Here is a 23,462-nt window from a genome sequence, read left to right on the forward strand (position 1 = left end):
CCCCGGAGTGGCCTCGGTCGGGGCGCCTCTCGATCACCCCCCCCTTCCCCCTCCCCGCCTTTCGGTTTTCCTCCCCCTGACCGGGGGAGGGGTCCCCGTCGCCCCCCCCCCCACCCCCCGCCCCACTCTCCGCCTTCCCGGTTGTCCAGGACTTTGGGGGGGCGAAGCATGCCCCAGAAGGCCGCCGGCTCGGAGAACGGCATCTACAGCGTGGCCGTGCAGGCCAGGAAGGGGCGGCCCATGCCCCCCAGCCCGCCGGCCGGCCCCGGGGGCGGCAAGGGGGAGCCCCTGGGCCCGCTGGCCCTGCCCGAGCGGGAGACGTGGACCCGCCAGATGGACTTCATCATGTCCTGCGTGGGCTTCGCCGTGGGCCTGGGCAACGTGTGGCGCTTCCCCTACCTGTGCTACAAGAACGGGGGCGGTGAGTGCGCCCCGGACCCCACACCCACCTTCCCACCCCCAAACCCACCCCCTAAAAGACTCAGCTTGCCGAGTCCCACTGTTGGGTAGGGACTGTCTCTAGATGTTGCCAACTTGGACTTCCCAAGCGCTTAGGACAGTGCTCTGCACACAGTAAGCGCTCAATAAATACGATTGATGATGATGATCCATCAGCGGCCACTGTCCGGTCCCTTTCCTTGTCACCCAGCCCTCGCCCCTCTCCCATCCCCCACTGCTCCCTCTTCCCCTCGATCGATCGTATTTACTGAGCGCTTACTGTGTGCGGAGCGCTTGGGAAGTCCAAGTTGGCCACATAGAGAGGCGGTCCCTACCCAACAGTGGGCTCACAGTCTAAAAGACTCAGCTTGCCGAGTCCCACTGTTGGGTAGGGACTGTCTCTAGATGTTGCCAACTTGGACTTCCCAAGCGCTTAGTCCAGTGGTCTGCACACAGTAAGCGCTCAATAAATACGATTGATGATGATGATGATGATGAGTCCCCCTCGGTAATAATAATGATCATTAGGGCATTTGTTAAGCGCTTACTATGTGCCAAGCCCTGTTCTTAACGCCTCAACCCTCTTTGTCCCTTCCTTTTCTCCCTCTGTGTCACCTCCAGTCTGTGCCATGTCGATCCTTTATTTTAGATCTTTTAGACTGTGAGCCCACTGGTGGGTAGGGACCGTCTCTATATGCTGCCAGTTTGTACTTCCCAAGCGCTTAGTCCAGTGCCCTGCACATAGTAAGCGCTCAATAAATACGACTGATGATGATGATCCATCAGCGGCCACTGTCCGGTCCCTTTCCTTGTCACCCAGCCCTCGCCCCTCTCCCATCCCCCACTCCTCCCTCTTCCCCTCAATCAATCAATCGTATTTACTGAGCGCTTACTGTGTGCGGAGCGCTTGGGAAGTCCAAGTTGGCAACATAGAGAGGCGGTCCCTACCCAACAGTGGGCTCACAGTCTAAAAGACTCAGCTTGCCGAGTCCCACTGTTGGGTAGGGACCGTCTCTCTATGTTGCCAACTTGGACTTCCCAAGCGCTTAGTCCAGTGCTCTGCACACAGTAAGCGCTCAATAAATTGGTGAGTCCCCCTCGGTAATAATAATGATCATTAGGGCATTTGTTAAGCGCTTACTATGTGCCAAGCCCTGTTCTTAACGCCTCAACCCTCTTTGTCCCTTCCTTTTCTCCCTCTGTGTCACCTCCAGACTGTGCCATGTCCTTTAACTCATCTATTTCTTCTCCCTGCTGCCCCCTCCTCTCCTGGGGCCTGGGAGCCGGGCACGGGGGGGAGACATGGGGGCGGGGGGGCGGGGGAGAGAAGGTCATCTCCGGCCCTGATCCTGCCGGAGGGGCCGGACGCCTTGTCCGGCGGAGCTGTGGCCGGGCTGGGCTGCGGCTGGAGGAACCTGAGCCGGGAGCAAAGTCCAGCACGTCCTACACACGCAGGAGGGAAGAGAGCTGGGCAGAGAGGGGCGAGGCTGAGTCCAGAGTGAGGGCAGAGGAGCAGGTGACTAGGGAAGGAAGGAATAACCTGGCAGGGAGCTTCCCGTTCTCCCCTCCTCCTCCTCCTCTTTAGAGATCCATCACCCGTGGTCCAAAACGTCCTGCCCCGCGGATGCCCTCTATCTACTCTGCTCAGGGAGAAGGCGACACGGTCGCCCCCACTCCTTCCCCACCTCCAAATCACATGCTAGGAGAGGGAGTGGGTGGGGGACGCGGGTTGGAGGAGACAGATCTCCGTCACGCAGGAGTCTCAAACACGTGCCCGCTGGGCCTAGGGCCAGCGTTGGACTCGCCTGGGACTGGAAAGGCTCAAGGCTTCCTGCTGTGTGGGTGCGGGGGGTGGGGAGGGATGCTGTGGAGTCCCTGACCCCCACCAGCCACTCCTGAGTCTGCCTGGCAGTGCCCTTCGCTCCCGGCCCTCTGCAGCAGCCCGTGTGGCCTTTGCCACTCTCCACTTTCCTGTCCTCCTCCCCACCATCCGTCCTCGTCCCCCATCACCCTTGCGATCAGAAGAGGTGGGGGGAAGTCGGGTCCTGGGACAGTGGCTTTCTCAAAAGAGGTGCCATTCCTTTCCCATCATTTTGGGGGGGAATGCTTTGGAAAGCAGTCTACACACTGTCCCATTAGAAATAGAATTGGGGGGCATTGGTAGGCACGGCTGGAAGGCACAAAATAGAGTGCAGAGGAGTCCTCCTGGAGGGGTGTCCCCAATCCTGCACCCCTCTCAGAGGGCCTTCCTTTTCCTTCTCCTCCCTGTTCCCTGCCGGGTCATCCCGTGTCCTTCACTAGGCCCAACCCAAATTCTACTTGCCTGCCCTTGCTCTGCCCTATCCTACCCCCTCTCTCCTCCACCTCACACTCCTAGGCCCAACTCATACTCTCCAGCTAGCCAGCCAACCAACCGACCAGCCTAGAACAGCCCCCTTCCCCACTGGCAAGGTCCCAAGCCCTGGCACTTCCTCACATTTGGCTTCTCTCTGACCCTGGAGTTCCTGGTACACAGTGGTACATTGTGTGTGCGTGTGTGTGTGTGTGTGTGTGTGTGTGTGTGCGTGTGTGTGTGTATACGAGGGCATGCATCTCCCCAGACACAATGGTATATTCTGTATCTTGTGCTTGTGTCTTTCTGGTCCCCAGGACATGCTTCCCAAGCGTAGCCCACCCCATCGCCACACACTGCATCCACAACCTCTAACCCTGCAGTATTATGGTGTAGTTGTGTGTGCCTGTCTCCCTGGTATTCAGTGCCCTGCCAAAGCTCCAGCCCGTCCTCCTCAGGGAGGTACCTTGACCCCTCTAGCATATCGTGGTGGAATTATTTGGGGTAGGAATAGGGGTCCTTCGATCTGAGAAAGGAAGAGGGCTCGTTGGAACCTCGGGGAATGTTGAGGTGCTGGGGGAAGAGGGAAGTTCCTCTTGAACCCTCAGCCTTGCCCCCTCCCAAGGTCATCCACAAGGATTCCAACAGTGTCACCTGGGCCTGGTGGGAAGGGAGGGAGACAGGAGGGACAGCACCCAGTAAGCACCCAGTAAACTGGAGTAGGGGAGCTGGAGGACGAGACAGGAGTGCTGGTGGCCTGGAGGGTGGCATCCAGGGCCGGAGAGGGATTAGGAGTTACCCTAGGCCTTTCTGCTCTTGCCCGGGGGGTGAGAGACCTGGGGGTGGGGTAAGGAGGTATGCTTGTCCAGCGTGACAGGGAGGAGGGGGGAGAGGGTTGGCTGGGGGTTCATTCATTCATTCATTTAATCGTACTTATTGAGCATTTACTGTGTGTAGAGCATTCATTCAATACTTATTGTGCGCTTACTGTGTGTAGAGCACTGTACTAAGCGCTTGGTAAGTACAATACAGCAATAGAGACAATCCCGCCCCACAGCGGGCTCACATTCGAGAGTGGGGGGAGGAAGACATCACTATAATAATTATAATGATGGCATTTGTTAAGCGCTTACTATGTGCAAAGCACTGTTCTAAGCGCTGGGGAGGAAACAAGGTGATTAAGTTGTCCCACGTGGGGCTCACAGTCAATCCCCATTTTACAGATGAGGTAACTGAGGCTCAGAGAAGTTAAGTGACTTGCCCAAGGTCACACAGCAGACGTGGCGGAGCCGGGATTCGAACCCCTGACCTCTGATCACTACAAGGAAACAGGCGGCAATTTAAATAAATAGAATTATAGGGTTGATTAGGGGAGGAAGCAGACAGAAAGGGTTGCAGGCTGAGCAAGGAGGAGGGGGCTTTACTTGCACTCTTCAGGGGGAGCCCGGAAAAGTGGGGAGGGGACGCCTGGGGGCCGGGAGCTGCCCAGCCTTCGGCCCCACTTGGCCTTGGCAAGCTGGGGAGGCCCTGGGAGGAGGATTTCCAGGGAGAGACGGGAGGGAAGCTTCCGAGGGAGAGAAGGCGCTTGTTCCCTGCGGGGCCGGTTTTGCCCGGGAAGCGCCTGGGAGCAGTTGACAACGAGGGGTCAATTGTCGGACCGCCCGGAAAACCCAGCCAGGGGAGGACAGCTGCTGCCTCCGCTCTGCCGCAGGAGGTGTGTGGGGGGGGGGGGGGGGGGAGGAGGAGGAGGGGGCGGGAATCGAGCCTGCACTTTTAACCCCTTCTGGCCCGCAGAGAGTGGACAGCTGCAGGGCCCGGCCTTGTGTCTGCACCTTAAGGGAGACCCCCTGGGTGGGGAGTGGAAGAAGGGAGGGGGACGGGATTCCGTGCTGACCCAGGTGGACGGGCAAACCACCGACGTCAGAGCCCTGCAGGGTGGCAGTGGGGGCCGGGGGGTGGGCCCTGGGGCCCCTGTTGGCACGGGCACCCCAGGGTGGAGGGGAGGTAAGACTGTTGCGTAGGGCCTGTCTCTATATGTTGCCAACTTGTACTTCCCAAGCGCTTAGTATAGTGCTCTGCACACAGTAAGCACTCAATAAATAAGATTGATTGAGGTAAGAGGGCAGGCGGTGGAGAGGTGGCATGCCAAAGCTCAGGAGCCGGGGATGGGGTGGTGTGGGAATGGTGGGCGCAGAGAGGCGGGGCGGCGGGTGGCAGGATCCGCTTCCTCAGTGCCCTCTCTGCTCCCCCCATCCCCCGCTGTCTGTAGCTGTCTCCTGGCAGCCACCCAACCCTCCGGTCTGCCCAAAAGGAACTGGTCACCGGCTCCGGCTCTTCTGGTCCTCCAACCCCGGCCCTTCTGGTCCTCCAGTCCCGTCCCCTCTCCCCCAGACTGTTGTGCGGCCCCTCCGGGCCCTGGGAGGAGCGGTCCCCTAGGCTGCTCCCCTTGGCCACGGTGGAGTACCGTGTACTCCACCGTGGAGTACCTCTCTATATCCTCAGCATCTTATTTCTCCATCAGCATCTCCTCGGGGGACAGGATTGGGGGGATGGGGGCAAGGGGAGGAGGAGGAGGGAGTAGAGGGAGGAAGAATGGGAGGGAGGGAGAAAGAATGGGCAGAAGAAGGGGAGGGAGAGAAAGGAAGGAGGATGGAGGAGGAGGGAGATGGGGGCAGGCCGTTTTTCTTACTCCATCCTCCGATGGAGGAGGAGGGAGATGGGGGCAGGCCGTTTTTCTTACTCCATCCTGGGGCTCTGGGCTCACTGACCGCACACCCCCGTTTTGCGGGAGGGGGGGAGGCGGGGCCAGCCTCTTGTTGGGGGGTGGGGGTGGGCCGGTGTCCCGCCTCAGACCTGCCCCCGCCGCACCTGCCGAGGCGCACGCACACAGCATCCCGAACTCCTCCCCCAGCGGCTGGCCACCGTTGCTATGTCGCAGGACTCCGGCATCCATATTCTCTCTCCCCTCCGTCCCGCCCTCACAAACATCTCCTCAGACCCACTCCCATGGCTGCTGGGTCACGGGATCCAGCCTTCTCTCTTCCCCTCCCACTTCTGCCATGTGTGACTCACATTCCTTGGGGGTGGGGGACGGGTGAAGCCCTGTCTTACCTAGCCCTAACTGCCACCCCCACCCTCTTGTGTTTCTCCCACTCCTATGTTACTATGACATCATCCGCTTTCATGCACACGCACTACGTGAGGGACGCACACATCTCTCTGGCTCACTCATACACACCTCCGGGCCCCCATGGGCACTGCATCTCTACCTGCTGCATCCTGCCAGGCTCAGTGTCAGAGCTGCAGCCCTAGTGTGTTGCGTCACTGCTCACAGGATGCAGGTTGTCTCGCACACACACACACACACACACACACACACACACACACACAACGCTCCACTCCCTCAGCCCCCGTCACAACTGCTGTCCAAACTGAAGGGTTCTCCATCTTTCCTTTCCCATCCCAATTCATCGCCTGTCCACACTCCTCCCCACCAGCCTCTCTGAAGGGTTGGGGGGGGGGGGTCTGTGCCCACAAGTCAAGGCCTGAGCACCAGTGGGCATGCAGGAGTGATGAGTGCCAGGGGCCAAACCCTGGCAGATCATGACTGAATGAACTGGGTGCCCGGCACCCCGCTCCCAAACCCTCTCCTGCAGCCCTGCCTCTATGCCCTCCTGCCTCCTTGCCCTGATTTGCCGCTGCCCACTGCCCCAGTCTTGCCTGCTGCCCACCCTTAACTCTCCTCCTTACCTATTAGTTGTTATCTTGGCCCCTCCCCTTCTGTTCCCAAGCCCTTGCCCACCTTCCAACCGAAAACCCCACCCCAAGCCGTCACAAGCCTGTGATGGGATCAGGGCTCTAGGCTGGAAATTAGATGAGGATGGTCCCTGGACTTCCTGGGGAAGTGGAATCTGTCCTGGCCTGTCCCCCAAGAGACAGACCAGAGCTCGGAGGTGGGAGTTCCCAGGCCCCCAGCACAGTGACAGATGGGCCTGCTGTGGCCCGTGGCAGATGTGGCCAAAGTCTGGGGCCTTGACCCCTCCAGACCCTTGGGCGGGGCTAGGCCCTGAGTCAAGGGCAGGTGCCCCCACAGCCTCAGCTCTGATTTCTAACAGCTGGGAGGACTGGGATTTTCCCCAGGGGCCACTCATCCTATTCTGAGTCACTCCAAGTTAACTATGGAAAAGTCTTATTGAGGCTGGTCCAGGACAGCACCACCCCCTCCCTAGATCTCCGGTTCCCCTATTCTGTTTACCCTTGCTTTGACCTTCTTGTTGACTGTTCTGACCCCGCTCTTCCTCACCTTGCCCCCTCCAGAACCCAGTGGGGCCTGGGGGCAGGGCTGCTGTCGGCCTGGGCCTAGGCTAGGGATCGGGGGTTCAACCATCTGTCTGTCAGCCTGACCTGGAGAAAGGCTCTGTCTGAGCTGAGCTGTTGTCCCTCACCCAGCCTGTCTGATCCCAGGGATGCCCTGAGGTTGGGGGTGAAGGGGGGAGGACGCGGGCAGGGGACAGGGGAAATCTGGGTGGTCAGAGGGATGGGGGAAATCTGGGTGGTCAGAGGGATGGGGGAAATCTCGGTGGTCAGAGGGATGGGGAAATCTGGGTGGTCAGAGGGATGGGGGAAATCTGGGTGGTCAGAGGGATGGGGGAAATCTGGGTGGTCAGAGGGACCGGGGAAATCTGGGTGGTCAGAGGGACGGGGAAATCTGGGTGGTCAGAGGGACGGGGGAAATCTGGGTGGTCAGAGGGATGGGGGAAATCTGGGTGGTCAGAGGGACGGGGGAAATCTGGGTGGTCAGAGGGCAGCCGGACAATTGGACTCCTTGGAGCCCACCCACTTAACTCCCCAAGAAAGGTATGGCACCTGAGAACCACAGTGCAGGTGGAGATTCAGAGAGAGGGGGTCCATCCCTGGCCCCCCAACTCCTGATTTCAGAGTTCTGTCACCCAGGGAGCCCCCACTTCCAGTTCTCCCAAAGGGAACAGCGTTGAAGCTGACCTCAGGAATTCTCAGGGAAAAGGTGGGCAGGTCAGGGAGAGGAAACATGGGCTGCTTTAGGGTGCTGGGGAGAGAACCTTACTCTTTACACTGGCAGGAGCTGGCCAGCTCGGAGAGTGGAGGGAGTGATAGGGTGGCAGCTCTTTAGGGGCAGGGAACATGTCTTGGTCTTATTTTCAGTTAATCATTGGCATTTCGTGAGCACTTACTGTGTGCAGAGCGCTGTACTAAGTGCCTGGGAGAGTTCAGTACAAGTTGGTGGAAAAGATGCCTGCAGGGAGCTCACAGCCTAAAGCTCACTGTCTAAAGTGCAGTCTGTGTCTCCTAAGAGCCGCAGGCAATGAATGGTATCTAAGTGCTTAATGTTCAGAACACTGACAACTCTTGGGAAAGTTTGAAAGAGTTGGTAGACACGATCTCTGTCCTTGGAGCTTTCAGTCCAGTGTGGGAGCCAGACATTTAAAAAAATTCTCTGCTGTGTGACCTTGGGTAAGTCACTTAACTTCAGTTACCTCATCTGCAAAATGAGGGTTAATACTGTGGGCCTCATGTGGAGCATGGCCCCTGTCCAACCTGATTAGCTCATATCTGCCCCAGGGCTTAGTAGAGTGCCCGGCACATAGTAAATGCTTAACAAATGCCAATTAAAAAAAATCACAGCTAAGGGGAGCAGCCATCAATCAATCAGTGATATTATTCAGCCCTTGCTATGTGCAGAACACTACTAAGCTCTTGGGAGAGTAAAATACAACAGAATTAGCGGATGTGTCCCCTGCCCATAACGAGCTTATAGTCTAGAGTATGATGTGGCCATAAGTGCTCCAGGGGTGGGTTGAGTATCAGAGTGGTTAGGGTCACAAGTACGTAGACAATGCAGAGGTCAAGGAGAGCCAGAGGATGTTTTGGGGATGAGGATGGGGGTGGGCTACAGGTGTTCTCTTGGGTCCTGCCCAGCTGATGGTCCCTCACCTCTCCTCCTAGGTGTGTTCCTAATCCCTTACCTCCTGATTGCCCTGCTGGGAGGCATTCCCATCTTCTTCCTGGAGATCTCCCTGGGCCAGTTCATGAAGGCCGGCAGCATCAACGTGTGGAACATCTGTCCTCTCTTCAAAGGTCAGGCCCAGCCCCAACTCCCCCCCCAGCCGTTCTGGGAGGAGGGGGTCTGGCTTGGTCTCACCTCCCCTCTGGCATGTGCCCCCTCACCCCCGCCAAGCCCTCAGTGCCCCAGGTCCCCCTTGCCAGGGGTGAGGGTGCAGCGAGGGCCTCGTTAGAGGAGTTGGGGAGGCAGGAATAAGAAGAGCCCATTGTCAGGAAGGGGGTGGGGGTGGCAAAGGGGACGGGGGGGGGGTGCTCCCGGCCTTTCATCCACGCCCCCGTCCCCACTGCCCCCGTCCCTTTCCCCCCCGCCAGGCCTTGGCTTCGCCTCCATGGTGATCGTCTTCTACTGCAACACATACTACATCATGGTTCTGGCCTGGGGCTTCTACTACCTGGTTAAGTCTTTCACCGCCACGTTGCCGTGGGCCACGTGTGGCCACCCCTGGAACACCCCTGACTGCGTGGAGATCTTCCGCCACGAGGACTGCGCCAACGGGAGCCTGGGCAACCTCACCTGTGACCAGCTAGCCGACAAGCGCTCCCCAGTCATTGAGTTTTGGGAGTGAGTCAGCCCTCCGCCTGCCTTCCCCCTGTCCCCCGTGGGCCTCTTCCAGCACCTCTATTCACCCCAGCAGTGCTCCTCCCCACCCTTGCCCCCCGCCACCTGGTGCCTTTTCAATCGCAGGGGTGGAGGGGTGGGGGTTCAGGAGTTCAGGGGCCTCAGCAGGCTGGGGACCACCCCAGGGGTATCCCAGACAGTGCACACTAGTGAAAAGTCTGCTGTGGTGGGGGGGCATCACAGCTCGGGTGTGGGGGCTGCAGGAGAGCAGAAGGGAGAGCCAAGCTAGGCTTGGAAGGGGCAGTTAGGGGGGCAGTGGAGGCCCCAAAGGCGACTGTTGGGGTTCAGTGTTGTGTGGTCCTGTGCCTTGGGCCAGGGCCTCAGGAGCCCAGTTATGATTTGTTTCCCGCCTGGTGCATGTCTGCGTTCTGGTTCTGTGTGTGGTGTGTGTGTTTTTGTGTGTGGACCCTGTGCCAGGGCTGGCAGTTTACACTTAGCCCCGCCTTGCCTGTGTGGTAACACAAGAAGGATGAGCCCTGAGCATTCTGGGGAGAGTGACCTGAGGGCAGAAGCTGTTTATCAGGCACGCACCCAGCCTGAACACCCTGCCCTGACACCAAACCCGGCTGGCTTGTTGTTGGACCTTAGGTCAGAGGAAAAGGTGGGGCAGAACTGAGGTGCAGAAGTCAGTCCTTATTTGTCCAAGGTCACAGTCCTGGGATTAAAATTCATTCTCAAGAGACTTCCATCATTCAGTCTTTTCCCCTATTGGCCCACTGACCAAAGACCTGAGATAATTGTCAGCTGTGTGACTTTGGGCAAGTCACTTAACTTCTCTGCCTCGGTTACCTCATCTGTAAAATGGGGATTAAGACTCAGCCCCCTGTGGGACAATGTGATCACCTTATAACCTCCCCAGTGCTTAGAACAGTTCCTTGCACATAGTAAGCACTTAATAAATGCCATCATTATAATTATGATGGCTGGAGGGGAACAGCAGAGATGGGGTGTGTGTGTGTCTGTGTGTGTGTGTTTTTTTTTGGAGGTTCCCTGCACTCCCTGGGATGGAACTGTGGCTGAACTTCCCTTCCTCCTTTAGGCCTTGCATTCATCCTCACCCACCCTGGCCGGGCTTTCCCACAGCAGGGCCGAGATCCCAGCCCCCCGTCCTGTTCACACTCCTGAGTCCAGGCAGATGTGGGCCCTAACCTGGCTCTCCCTGTAGATTCTGAGACGATTTTCCACCCCACCTCCCCACCACCCTCAGGTCCCTTGGCAATACCACCTTGCCAGTAATAAGGATTCCCTCTGCCATCCAACTTTATTCCCACCCACTGCAGTCCTTAATCTCTTCCCTCTTGTTTGGTCTGGCAGTGGGGGTTGAGGAGATTAGAAGCCCCCCGCCTCTCTGGGACAGTCTTCCTGTAATTGCCCATTCCCCCAGTCCACGCTTTCTCCTGGATTTAGGGTTCCTTCAGAAGTCCTCAGCCTCCCCATCACTGGGTCCTGGGTTCCAGTTTAGCCTGTGGATGGCAGCCAGACTGTGCTCCGTTCTGCTCTGTGGCTCCCTCGACTCCTGTCTCTGGACAGCGGCAGAGAAGAGCGAGTCCCCTAGGGCTGCCCCAATGTCCTCACAGTGCCCCCGGGGTCACTTATCTGAGTGTTGGACCTCAGGCCCTGAGCTGGGTGGACACCACTCTGTCCACAACTGGGGGTGCTTGGTGAGATGGCATGCCGGAGGCCATTTAGAGAAAAATGGAGAACCGGAGTCATGGAGACAGTCTGGAGTCAGAGTCAGAGGCATGGAGACCCACTCTCCACTCCCAGTTTGGGTTTTAGCAGCCGCCAGATGGTACCCACCAGAGTTGGGGCGGCTGCCCGAACCTTCTGCCTCTATCCTCTTCAGTCATTTCATTCATTCAATCGCCTTCATTGAGCGCTTACGCAGAGAGTCCCTTCACTACCCACACCAGCCCCCGCACTGGTCTCTTTTATTCCAGGGGCAGTGTGGCGTAGTAGAAAACACGTGGACCCGGGAATCAGAGGGCCTGGGTTCTAATCCCGTCCCTGCCACTTGTCTGCTGTAGGACCTTGAACAAGTCACTTAACTTCTCTGTGCCTCACTTCCCTCAACTGCAAAATAGGGATTCACTTAAACCGGGAGCCCCACCTGGGACCTGACGATCTTGTATCTACCCCAGCTCTTGGTCAGTGCTTGGCACATACTAAGCATTTAGCACATGCCACAATTATTATTCCAAGTTCCACCCATCCAGCCTGCCGCAGCCCCAGGCCCCCACTTCCTGCTCACCCCTTCAAGGACTCTGCCACTGTCTCTGTCTTGGTCTCCACCTACTTGCCTCTTTCCCCGGCTGCTCCCGAGGCCCTTGGTCTGTCTGCCCCCCTTCCTGCCTGGGGTCAGGCTCCTCCTGCTCCCATGGCCCTTGTTCTGTCTACCTTCTTGCCTGTCTGCGGTCAGGCTCATCCTGCTCCTCTTTGTAGGAACAAAGTCCTGCGCCTGTCTGAGGGTCTGGAGCAGCCCGGGGAGATCAACTGGGAAGTTCTGCTTTGCCTACTGGCCTGCTGGGTGCTGGTTTACTTCTGTGTCTGGAAGGGGGTCAAGTCGACCGGAAAGGTAAAGACCTCCCACCGCTCACCTCACTCCACCCCTCACTCTCCCTCCTAGCTCTGGGATCCAGGCCTTCTCCAACTGTCTCCCTCAAGGAGCAGTGAGCAAGAGTGAGCAAGAGACGGTCGATCAGTCAATCGTATTTATTGAACCCTTACTTTGTGCAGAGCACTGTACTAAGCACTTGGGAGAGTACAATATAAAGATATAAGAGACACATTTCCTGCCCACAACGAGCTTACAGCCTATAAGGGGAGACAGACGTTAATATAAATAAATAAATTAAAGATATAAGTGCTCTGGGGCTGGGTGGGGGGATGAATAAAGGGAGCGAGACAGGGTAATGCAGAAGGAATGTCCTAAGCACTTGGGAGAGTACAATTTAGGGATATGAGACACATTTCCTGCCCACAGCGAGCTTACAGTCTATAAGGGGAGACAGACGTAACAAGTAAATAAATTAAAGGTATAAGTACTGTGGGGCTGGGTGGGGGGATGAATAAAGGGAGCGAGACAGGGTAATGCAGAAGGAATGTACTAAGCACTTGGGAGAGTACAATATAAGGATATAAGAGACACATTTCCTGCCCACAGCGAGTTTACAGTCTATAAGGGGAGACACGTTAATATAAGTAAATAAATTAAAGATATAAGTACTGTGGGGCTGGGTTGGGGGATGAATAAAGGGAGCGAGACAGGGTAATGCAGAAGGAATGTACTAAGCACTTGGGAGAGTACAATATAAGGGTATAAGAGACACATTTCTTGCCCACAGCAAGCTTACAGTCTATAGGGGGAGACGGATGTTAATATAAATAAATTAATTACAGATAAGTGCTGTGGGGCTGGGTGGGGGGGATGAATAAAGGGAGCGAGACAGGGCATTGCAGAAGGAAGAGAGAGAAGAGGAGAGGAGGGCTTAGCCAGGGAAGGCCTCTTGGAGGAGAGTTACCTTCAGTAATGGTTTGCAGGGGAGGAGGGTAATTGTCGGATTTGAGGAGGGAGGGCATTCCAAGCCAGAGGCAGTGGGCAAGAGGTCAGTGGTGAGATAGGTGAGATAAAGGCACCGTGAGAAGATTAGAGGAGCCAAGTGCCCGGGCTGGGTTGTAGTAGGAGAGTAGCGAGCTGAGGTAGGAGGGGGCAAGGGGATTGCGTGCTTTAAAGACACTGGGCTGAAATCAGGTCTCACAGAGGGGGAAATGCAGATATTAACAATGGCTCACAGGGAGGCAGGAAATAGTCCCAGAACTCAGAAGATGTGGTCGCTAGGGAACCCCCACAGGTGCTGCTGGGAGATGAGTCAGGGCTGCACCACCGGTGGACGGAGGAGAAGCAGGAAGCAACGTGGCCTAATGGGAAGAGCACAGGCCTGGGAGACAGGACGGAATCTAATTCCGGCTCTGCCACTTAACCTGCCGTGTGACTTTGCGCAAGTCGCAGCTTCCCTGTGCCCCAGTTCCCTCATCTGCAAAATAGGAATATTTTGTAAGCATAGCACTACCCAGGTCCCCGGGTCCCACGTGGGGCTGACAGTCTTAATCCCCATTTACAGATGAGGTAATTGAGGCACAGAGAAGTGAAATGACTTGCCCAAGGTCACACAGCAGACAAGTGGCGGTTCTAGGATTAGAAACCCAGGTCCTTACTAGGTGCCAAATACCGTACTAAGCCCCTGATACAGAAATTATGGTCCCAGGCCCCCAGTGGGGGAGTCCAAGGATGGGGGGCGGGGAGGAGATGGGGCTGGAGTGTCCCATTCCGAAGTGCAGGAGGAGGACGGGGGTTTGGGGACCTAGACCCAGGGGAAAGCCCTTGGCGCCGGGCTTGGCTGTGCCCCGCCGGACCCTCCCCTCCCCTGCCCTCGTCCTCCAGAGCCAGCTCCACAGGGCCGCTGTGTCTCCAGCCAGGCTGGGGAAGGGCCCGGGAGGACAGAGGCCTGTTTTTTCGCTCGTGGTCCCCTGTCCCAGAGCCAAACAAACCCAACCCAAGCCTAAACTGAGGCCAAACCCCTCCCTGTCCTGCCGTGCCCTATCCCTCCGTGCCCTATCCCTCTGCAAGCTCCTTACCCTGCGGGAAGGCAGCAGCGAGGCAGGAGAGGGGAAGACCCAAAAAGGGACTTTGGGGGTGGCATCCCCCCGCCGACCCAGTGGTGCCCATTTGCACTCCCTCCACCAGTCTCTCACCTGGAAGCGGAGAGAGCTGCCCCTGGCAAGGGAGCAAAACCTAGAGAAACAGCGTGGCTCAGTGGAAAGAGCCCGGGCTTGGGAGTCGGAGGTCATGGGTTCGAATCCCGGCTCCGCCAATTGTCAGCTGGTGACTTTGGGCAAGTCACTTCTCTGGGCCTCAGTGACCTCATCTGGAAAATGGGGATGAAGACTGTGAGCCCCCCGTGGGACAACCTGATCGCCTTGTAACCTCCCCAGCGCTTAGAACAGTGCTTTGCACATAGTAAGCGCTTAAAAATGTCATTGTTATTAGAGTGTGCAGGGGCTTGCAGACAGCAAACTGATGCCTTGGGATGGGGGGGCAGAAGGGAGGGAGGGGTGGCAGGCATCGGTGCCTTTTCTTTTCCTTTCTGGGGGCGCAGGTGGGAGCCCCCACCCACTCGTGCCAGATCCCCGAAGTCCACAGGGAGGGGTGGTGAGAGAGTGGGGGAAGGAGGAAAGGGGAAGGGGGATGGAGGATGGATGGAGGAGGGGCACAGAGCTCATCGGGGCTGTAGGCGGCAGGCGGAGGGGACAAAGGGAGAGAGACTAGAAGCTCATTGCATTTCCAGTCACATCCAGGATAGGCACAGAGGGAAGAGAGGAAAATTGGGGGTTTGGCCAGGGACAGCTGGAGAATTCCACCTTTTCCCCCTCCCACTCCCACCTTGGATCTGGCTGGGGAGGGCTGTTGGGGCTGCAGAGGTAGCCCTGGTGGGGGTGCAGGGATGGAGTTGAGCCTGGGGCTGGGGCTGGTAGCTGCTAATGCTGAGGGGTTGGGGGAGGATCAGTTGGAGAGGTTTTAGGGTGGGCGAGGGACGAGTTGAGGAGACACTCTAGAGAGAAGCGAAAAGCAAAAAGTGGGGGTAAAGGGGGAGAGAGCTGGGAATTCTATAGATCTTCTGCTTAAGGACACAGATTGCGGGTGCAGCAGGGAGATAAACACATACACACACACACACACATGCACACACACTCCCTATCACCCTTAGAATCACAAACACACCCCAATCCTCCTCATCACCTCCAAGATCACTTTCCCCGTCACCCCCCAAGGTCCCACCTACACACATTCACTCTCCCCATCAGCCCAGGGTCACACGTCACACACACACACACACACACACACACACACACACACACACACACTCTCTCTCCCCCATAATCTTAGTGTCACACACACACACCCCATCACCCTTCCCATCACTTCAAGCAACACACGTATCTCTACTCAGGTACAGTCGTGCATGTGAGTACACAAATACATGTGCGTGTGCATGCACACGCGTGCGCGCGCACACACACACACACACACACACACACACACACACACACACACACACACACACACACACACACACACACACACCCCATCCTCATCACTCCTAGGCAGTTTCTCTCAATCACACAAGAGCTGGGAAGTGAAATAGCGATTTGGTTGCCACAGCAACAACCAAACAATTTCCGCCCCTGAATGAGGTTCCTGAAGCAGCCCGTGTCTCTGTTCCCTTCCTTGTCCCCAATTCCGCCCCTTGTCCGTCTTTCCCCCCACCCGGGTCAGGTAGAGCCTGGCAAGCTGAGGGGATCCCGTTCCCATCCCCGTCTCTGTCCCTGGTCTCCAGGTTTCTGTGGGGTCTGGGGTTCCCCACAGAGGAATGCTCCCAGGGAGAGGTGGCTATCGCATGGCTTCCTCTTTCTCTCTCCCCTCTCCCCCTCACCCTTCCACCCCTCCTCTGCCCTTTGGCCCCATCAACGCAGCTGGGAGAGCTGTGGGTTTGTGGGGCAGGGGGGAAGAGCAGACCTTTTCCTCCCCATCTCTATTGTTCCTCTGCTCCCCGTCCCCACCGCCTCCCTACTCCCCCGGCCCTGCCTGCAGCTCTCTGGCCATTGTTCACAATGGGAATTTGAGGGAGGGGAAGCTGGTGCAAGCAATAGGGAGTGCTAGGGATGTAGGGGGGGGAGATTCCTATATCAGGCAGAGTCCAGGGTGGGGATAATGTGTGCCACGGGGTGCAGGGGAGGACCAGAAGGCAGGGACAGTAGAGTTGTGGCTGTCTGGTGGGATCTACTACCCTCAACCCTGCCTGTGGCTGCCTGTGGGATGGGGGAAAGGGGCTGCCCCAGATCCCCCGCTGAATGGGGACCCTAGTTGTAGGAGGGGCAGAAGGGCAAGGAGACAGACCCAAGGGAGCAGGAGGCAGCTTGCTGGGGGCCACAGTGCTGGATTCTGAGGCTGGCCCTGGCTCTGCCCTCCCGCCCAGATTGTCTATTTCACTGCTACATTCCCCTACGTGGTGCTCATTGTCCTCTTGGTGAGAGGTGTGATGCTGCCCGGAGCCCTGGATGGGATCATCTTCTATCTCAAACCCGATTGGTCCAAGCTGGGGTCTCCCCAGGTAAGGAGCCCAGCACCCTGCCCACCCCCACCCCCAGACCTCCTGTCCCCAGAGTGTGGATCCTGGAGCATCCCTGAGAGGAAGGGAGGGAGGGAGGGATGGATGGATGGAGAGAGGAGCGGGATGAAGGGAGGGGTGGAGGGGCGGAGGGATGGACGAAGAGAGGATGGAGTGAGGGAGGGAGTGAAGGGGAGGGGGGAGGTTGGCCGCCCCTGCAGGCGCTGACAGCTTTGGCCGGCCACCTCGGTGGCTGCCCGATGCCCGCTGGCACTCGCAAGCTCTCCAACCCCGCTCTCCTAATCTGCACCGTTCTTTCTCTCCCTCTCTGCCCAGGTTTGGATAGACGCTGGGACACAAATATTCTTTTCTTATGCCATAGGACTGGGCGCCCTCACGGCCCTGGGCAGCTACAACCGTTTCAACAACAACTGCTACAAGTAAGGACTCGCCTTCCCCGGCCCCGGGGAGGCCCGGGATGGAGCGGGGAAGGGGGAACGGGAGGGGAGGTGGCAGTGGGTTTGGGAGCAGTTGGGGCCAAAGTGGACGGCCTGTGGCTCGGGGCTAATCGGTGCCACGTGGGTCCGCTCCGGACAAGGCCCGTGTCTCCCTTGTCCTTCTCTTCCCTTTTTTGCCCCTCTCTGCTCTGCTCATTCGCTCTGACCTGACTCCCCTGGCCCCCTCCCAAGTCTCCATCATGCAGGGTCTAGCTGTGGGGCGGGGTGGGCCGGTGGGCGGGGAGGAACTACCAGTGACAGCTCCCTCACCGGTCCCTCCATCCCCCAGGGACGCCATAATCCTAGCACTCATCAACAGCGGGACCAGTTTCTTTGCTGGGTTTGTGGTCTTCTCCATCCTGGGCTTCATGGCCACTGAGCAAGGGGTTCACATCTCCAAGGTGGCGGAGTCAGGTAGGTTCCGGTGCCCTCCCTCCCGCCCCTGGGGCCGGCAGGGCTGGAGAGACGTGGGAATGTGCCCAGGAGGAAGCAGTGTGGCCTAGTGGAGGACCTGGGTTCTAATTCTGCCCCCGCCACGTGTCTGCTGTACGACCTTGGTTGGGCAAGTCACTTAACTTCTGGGCCTCGGCTCCCTCATCTGCAAAATCGATCAATCGTATTTATTGAGCACTTACTGTGTGCAGAGCACTGTACTAAGCGCTCGGGAAGTGCAAAATGGGAATTCAATACCCGTTCTCCCTCCTACTTAGACTGAGCCCCATGTGGGACCCAATGATTGCTTAGTACGATCAATCAATCAACCAACCAATTGCATTTATTGGTTATAAGAGAAGCAGCGTGACTCAGTGGAAAGAGCCCGGGCTTTGGAGTCAGAGGTCATGGGTTCAAATCCCGGCTCCGCCACTTGTCGGCTGTGGGACTTTGGGCAAGGCACTTCACTTCTCTGAGCCTCAGTTACCTCACCTGTAAAATGGGGATGAAGACTGTGAGCCCCCCGTGGGACAACCTAATCACCTTGTTTACTCCCCAGTGCTTAGAACAGTGCTTTGCACATAGTAAGTGCTTAACAAATGCCATCATTATTATTATTATTATTATTTATTGAGCACTTACCATGTGCTGTGCACTGTTCTAAGCATTTGCGGGAGTACAGTATAACAGAGTTGGTAGACGTGTTTCTTGCCCACAGCGAGCCTATAATAATAATAATAATCATAATAATGACGGTATGTTTTAAGTGCTTACTATGTGCCAGGCACTGTTCTAAGCACTAGCGTAGATACAAGGTAATCACGCGGGGCTCACAGGCTTCACCCCCATTTTACAGATGAGGTAACAGGCACAGAGAAGTTAAGTGATTTGCCCCAAGTCACCCAGCTGACAATTGGCGGAGCCGGGATTTGAACCCATGACCTCCGACTCCAAAGCCCGGGCTCTTTCCACTGAGCCGTGCTGCTTCCCTAAGAAATGCCACCATTATTTATTATTTATATGTGTGTGGTGGTGTGCGTCCATTGAGCCGAGTCTCTGACATCTCTGTCCCTACCAGGGCCTGGCCTGGCCTTCATCGCCTACCCCAGGGCTGTCACCCTGATGCCCGTGGCCCCGCTGTGGGCTGCCCTGTTCTTCTTCATGCTGCTGCTCCTGGGCCTGGACAGCCAGGTGGGTTTGGGTGCGGGGGGCTTTGGGGACGGCAGGGAAGGCAGGTGGGAGCGCGGGTTGGCCGGCCCGAGGTGCCAGACTGCCTGAAGACCTCCCCTCCGCTCCCCTTGCAGTTTGTGGGGGTGGAAGGCTTCATCACTGGCCTCCTGGACCTGCTACCGGCCTGCTACTACTTCCGCTTCCAGCGGGAAGTGTTCGTCGCCCTTTGCTGCGTCCTCTGCTTCGTCATCGACCTGTCCATGGTCACTGAGGTCAGTGGGCCTTGGTCTCCTGTCCACCCCTTGACTTCCGATCCCCCAACCTGCCCGATGCCCCCAACTTCTGAGCCCCTGACTTACCTTGGCCCCCTGATAATAACGATAGCATTTAGTAAGCGCTTACTATGTGCAAAGCCCTGCTCTAAGCGCTGGGGAGGTTATGAAGTGAGGTTGTCCCACGGGGGGCTCGCAGTCTTCACCCTCTGCTCCTCCGCCGCTAATCTCCTCCCCGTACCTCGTTCTCGCCTGTCCCGCCATCGACCCCTGGCCCATGTCATCCCCCGGGCCTGGAATGCCCTCCCTCTGCCCATCCGCCAAGCTAGCTGTCTTCCTCCCTTCAAGGCCCTGCTGAGAGCTCACCTCCTCCAGGAGGCCTTCCCAGACTGAGCCCCTTCCTTCCTCTCCCCCTCGTCCCCCTCTCCATCCCCCCATCTTACCTCCTTCCCTTCCCCACAGCACCTGTATATATGTATATATGGTTGTACATATTTATTACTCTTTATTTATTTTACTTGTACATATCTATCCTATTTATTTTATTTTGTCGGTATGTTTGGTTTTGTTCTCTGTCTCCCCCTTTTAGACTGGGAGCCCACTGTTGGGTAGGGACTGTCGCTATGTGTTGCCAATTTGTACTTCCCAAGCGCTTAGTACAGTGCTCTGCACATAGCAAGCGCTCAATAAATACGATTGATGATGATTCCCGTTTTACAGAGGGGGGAACTGAGGCCCAGAAAAGTGAAGCGACTTGCCCAAAGTCACCCAGCTGACGATTGGCGGAGCCGGGATTTGAACCCGTGACTTGTGACTCCAAAGCCCGGGCTCGTTCCACTGAGTCGCGCTTCCTGACCTTAACTCCTCGCTCCCCGAGTCCCTTCCTTTGGTGATCCTCAGCCCCGGCCCAGTGGCTGCCTCTGCCCCCAGCCTCTTGACCCCTGACCCCGCTCTGCCCCGCAGGGTGGCATGTACGTCTTCCAGCTGTTCGACTACTACTCGGCCAGCGGGATGACACTGCTGTGGCAGGCCTTCTGGGAGTGTGTGGTGGTCGCCTGGGTCTACGGTAGGTGGGCCCCAGTGAGGAAGACCAGGTGAGGGCAGGGATGGGGGAGCGGAGGCAGACCAGGCGGTACAGACCTTCAGGGAAAGGAGGCGAAGGAGACCGGGAGAGACCATCTGGTGCCCATGGGTTGGGAGGGAGGGTTGTTGCGGAGGCTCCGTGAGCCCTGACGTGGGGGCTTCTTTCATCCTTTCCAATTCTGCTCAACCTGGCCACCTCCCCGGCACCAGGGGCTGACAGGTTCATGGACGACATCGCCTGCATGATCGGCTACCGGCCTTCTCCCTGGATGAAATGGTGCTGGTCCCTCTTCACTCCCCTGGTCTGCATGGTAACTGCTGGGCGGGGCCGGGGCCGGCTGGCCGGGGCGGGGGCGGACTGACCAGGGCGGTGGGCGCTGGGGCGAATCCGACTGACGTCCCCTTCCTCCCCCCCCAGGGGATCTTCATCTTCAACGTGACGAACTACAAGCCGCTGGTGTACAACAACAGCTACGTGTACCCGTGGTGGGGTGAGGCCATCGGCTGGTGCTTCGCGCTGTCGTCCATGCTCTGCGTGCCGCTGTACGTCCTCCACAAGCTCCTCCGGGCCAAGGGAACCCTTGCCGAGGTCAGTGCAGCCGGGAAAGGGAGGGAGGGACCCCAGACCGTGGGGGAGCTGGGGCTGGGTGGGCGGAAGGGCGGAGGGGGGCGAGGGGGGACCCCGGCTCTGTGCTGAGCTCCCCCTCCCCGGCTCTGCCGCTGACCGGGCCCACCCCCGTCCCCAGCGTTGGCAGAACCTGACCCAGCCCGTGTGGGGCCTGCACCACCTGGAGTACAAGGCTCAGGACTCCGACGTCAGGGGCTTGACCACCCTGACCCCAGTGTCTGAGAGCAGCAAGGTCGTGGTCGTGGAGAGTGTCATGTGACCTGGCCAATTCAGACAGCGTGTGAGGCGCCCCTCCCCGCCACCACAGCCCCCAGCCCCTCAACCATAGAGAGCGCCTCCGATACCCACCCGCTTCAACCCGCGCCACTAAACAACAGGCACAGGGCAGAGCCATCTCCGGGGCTGGGAGGATGGGGAGGAACGGGGAAAACCGCCCTCGGTTCCCCGGGTCCAGGATGGAGCGGGGTAGGGGTCCGGCCGGGGCGGCGTACGTGCGTGCGTCGTGGGACGGAAGGGGCAGACTGAAGGCTGGGGGTCCTGGGGGAGAGTGATGGAGGGTCCTAGGGAGGCCCTTGGAGAATGGAGGAGCAAGTAATCTAGATTTTTAAACTGTGTTTTGCTTTTCGTTTTTAATAAAATGCCAAAAACAAAATGAAAAAAAATCCCCTCTCCCCGACCCCAGCTGAGTTGGTCGAAATCTTCCCGGAGCCGGGGATTTCGGGGAGAGGGAAGAGGCTGGTCCCAGCCCCTGCCCTCCTCCTGTCCGCTCTTGCCAAGCCCCGGGGAAGCGGAGAGCCAGCAGGCCCGGGAAGGGTGGAGCCGGCCCCGCTGCGTGTGGAGGTCAAGGTGGTGATCAGAGAAAATCCTTTCCCGCCCACCCCCAGACCCACCCATTGCAGAGTGGACCCACAGTGGGTCTCAGTGGGTGGCGGGGGGCCAGTCCCCGCACCCATCCCACCCCACCATTCCCCCAAACCGGAACAACTGCCCCTCAGCCTCTCATCCCTCAGGCCCCACTGCCCAGCTTGGTGCTGGAGTGAGGAGATTTGGGGAGTCCCGGGCCCCTCGCCCCTTCCTCCTCCTTTCCCCCGCCAGGCACCATTGGAAGCGGCTGTTTCCCCCCCGTTTCTCCCCTGCCCCTCCAGCAACCACCCCAGAGCCAGCAGTAGGTACTTAAAACGGCAGTGCCATGGGAGGTACTGGGGAGCTCAGAAATTCTGGCAAAGCCGCCAGGAAGGTATCAGCTTCTCCACTCTCCCTCTCTCAGTCCGACCAGCCTCTTGCTCCGCGGTCCTGGGTTCCAGGGCCCAGAACCCTGGGCAAGTTTCGACCCTTTTAGAGCAAACTTTCCACCAACTCAGCAGGATGATACACAAACACACACACACATATATGTGTGTGTGGTGTGTGTGTGGTGTGCGTGTGTATATATATATAAAGTATATATATATAAATATATATATATAAGAGATCACTATACCAGATGTAAATTATGCTCCAACAACAAACAAGGCTTGTATTTTGCACATTTTATAAAAGTCAAAGAGAATCTAGGAGGAAAAAGATTTCTGCCTGTATATTTCTAAAAAAAACTAACCCCTTGACCAGCCACGGCCCCCCTCTCTTCCGCCTCACTCTACCGCCCTGGGGGAGTGAGAGTCCTGAACAGCGAGTTCTAATTTTCTTAACAAAAAAAAAAACCCCCAAAAAAATCGAGAAAAAGAAAAAAAAAACACCCAAATCCCGATTATTTTTTTTTTCTCCGTGGGCGATGACCACATCCGTTAGTGTTGGATAAAAAGCAAAATCGAAAGGATGTCCGGCAGCTGAGGGTGGGAGAGGAGAGGGGTGGGAGGGTGGGTGCCCGGACTCCCAGCATGGTGAGGGGAGCGAGCGGGCTCAGTTGACCCTGGCAGGAGGGGAGTTGGCACCTCTCGGGGCTATTGTGGGAGCAGGGGTGCCCAGTATTGTGTGAGGGCTGGGGCACGGGAAGGTGGAGGTGAGCCAAGCACTCCCGCCCCGGTGCCAGCCGTTCCCCTGGCAGGCGCTGCTGCCACCGCCTTTCAGATCCCCATTGGCGGTTGGCCCAGGACTGGATGCCCCCGATGACGCCGTGAAGAGGGAGAGGGCAGGGGAGAGGAGCCTCCCTGGAGACGGGGTGCCCGGGGAAGGGGACCCCCGAGCCCGTGGTGACCTGTGCCACCCTTCCCTGGTGTCTGATGCACTTTCATATCTCAGTCTTCCAAGTAGCAGCTTTGACCCGCCTCTCCGTGTTGTGTCAAAAGAACCAGAGCCAACCGAACCTACCCAACCGAGGTCCCCCAGCCCAGAGTGCCGGGGTGGGGACGGGGGAGCTGGGGGGCCGCGGACAGCGTGAATGTGCTAAAGCCACTGCGAACATAGCAATAAAGACATATGTCATTTTCCAGACCTCCTCGGGACTCGGTGTCTCTTTTCCAGGGTGGGGGCTCCACGGAGGGTCCAGGTGGCTCAGATCAGCCCACCCGCCTGAGGGGGTCCTGGGCCTTCCCTTCCTGACTTGGGGGATTCCAACCCCATTCCCAGGGAGGCCAAGCTGGAGGTGCCAATCCCAGAAAGCCGGAGTCCCCTTGGCCCAGACCAACTAATCATCATGATCATTGGATTCTGCGAAGGAGAGGAACCATCTCAGCCTGGCCTGAGGCTCCCCTTTTGTGCATCCAACCCCGGACCCCTGTGGACAGGGG

General features: G+C 57.7%; 1 protein-coding gene across 1 annotated transcript; it reads left to right on the top strand.

The window, feature by feature from the left end:
• The first annotated feature begins 137 nt into the window (after positions 1-137).
• SLC6A8 (solute carrier family 6 member 8) lies at positions 138-22,569 on the top strand. Its single transcript, XM_038748073.1, has 13 exons — positions 138-421; positions 8,753-8,884; positions 9,182-9,431; positions 11,931-12,063; positions 16,523-16,657; positions 16,991-17,094; positions 17,441-17,565; positions 18,662-18,774; positions 18,888-19,025; positions 19,989-20,091; positions 20,319-20,419; positions 20,527-20,697; positions 20,855-22,569. Exons 1-13 carry the CDS (start codon positions 169-171, stop codon positions 20,993-20,995), a joined length of 1,899 nt encoding a protein of 632 aa, XP_038604001.1. The 5' UTR covers positions 138-168; the 3' UTR covers positions 20,996-22,569.
• Positions 22,570-23,462: the final 893 nt, after the last annotated feature.

This window comes from Tachyglossus aculeatus, chromosome 6 (assembly GCF_015852505.1).
Source record: "Tachyglossus aculeatus isolate mTacAcu1 chromosome 6, mTacAcu1.pri, whole genome shotgun sequence".
Lineage (NCBI taxonomy): Eukaryota > Metazoa > Chordata > Mammalia > Monotremata > Tachyglossidae > Tachyglossus > Tachyglossus aculeatus.

What these genes read in the sequence shown, in the direction of transcription:
- SLC6A8 (XM_038748073.1), top strand. Translation starts at nt 169, where the DNA reads ATGCCCCAGAAGGCCGCCGGCTCGGAGAACGGCATCTACAGCGTGGCC. An exon ending in GTGCTACAAGAACGGGGGCG is followed by an intron (nt 422 to 8,752) that starts GTGAGTGCGCCC and finishes CTCTCCTCCTAG; the next exon opens with GTGTGTTCCTAATCCCTTAC. An exon ending in TCCTGGGCCTGGACAGCCAG is followed by an intron (nt 18,775 to 18,887) that starts GTGGGTTTGGGT and finishes CTCCCCTTGCAG; the next exon opens with TTTGTGGGGGTGGAAGGCTT.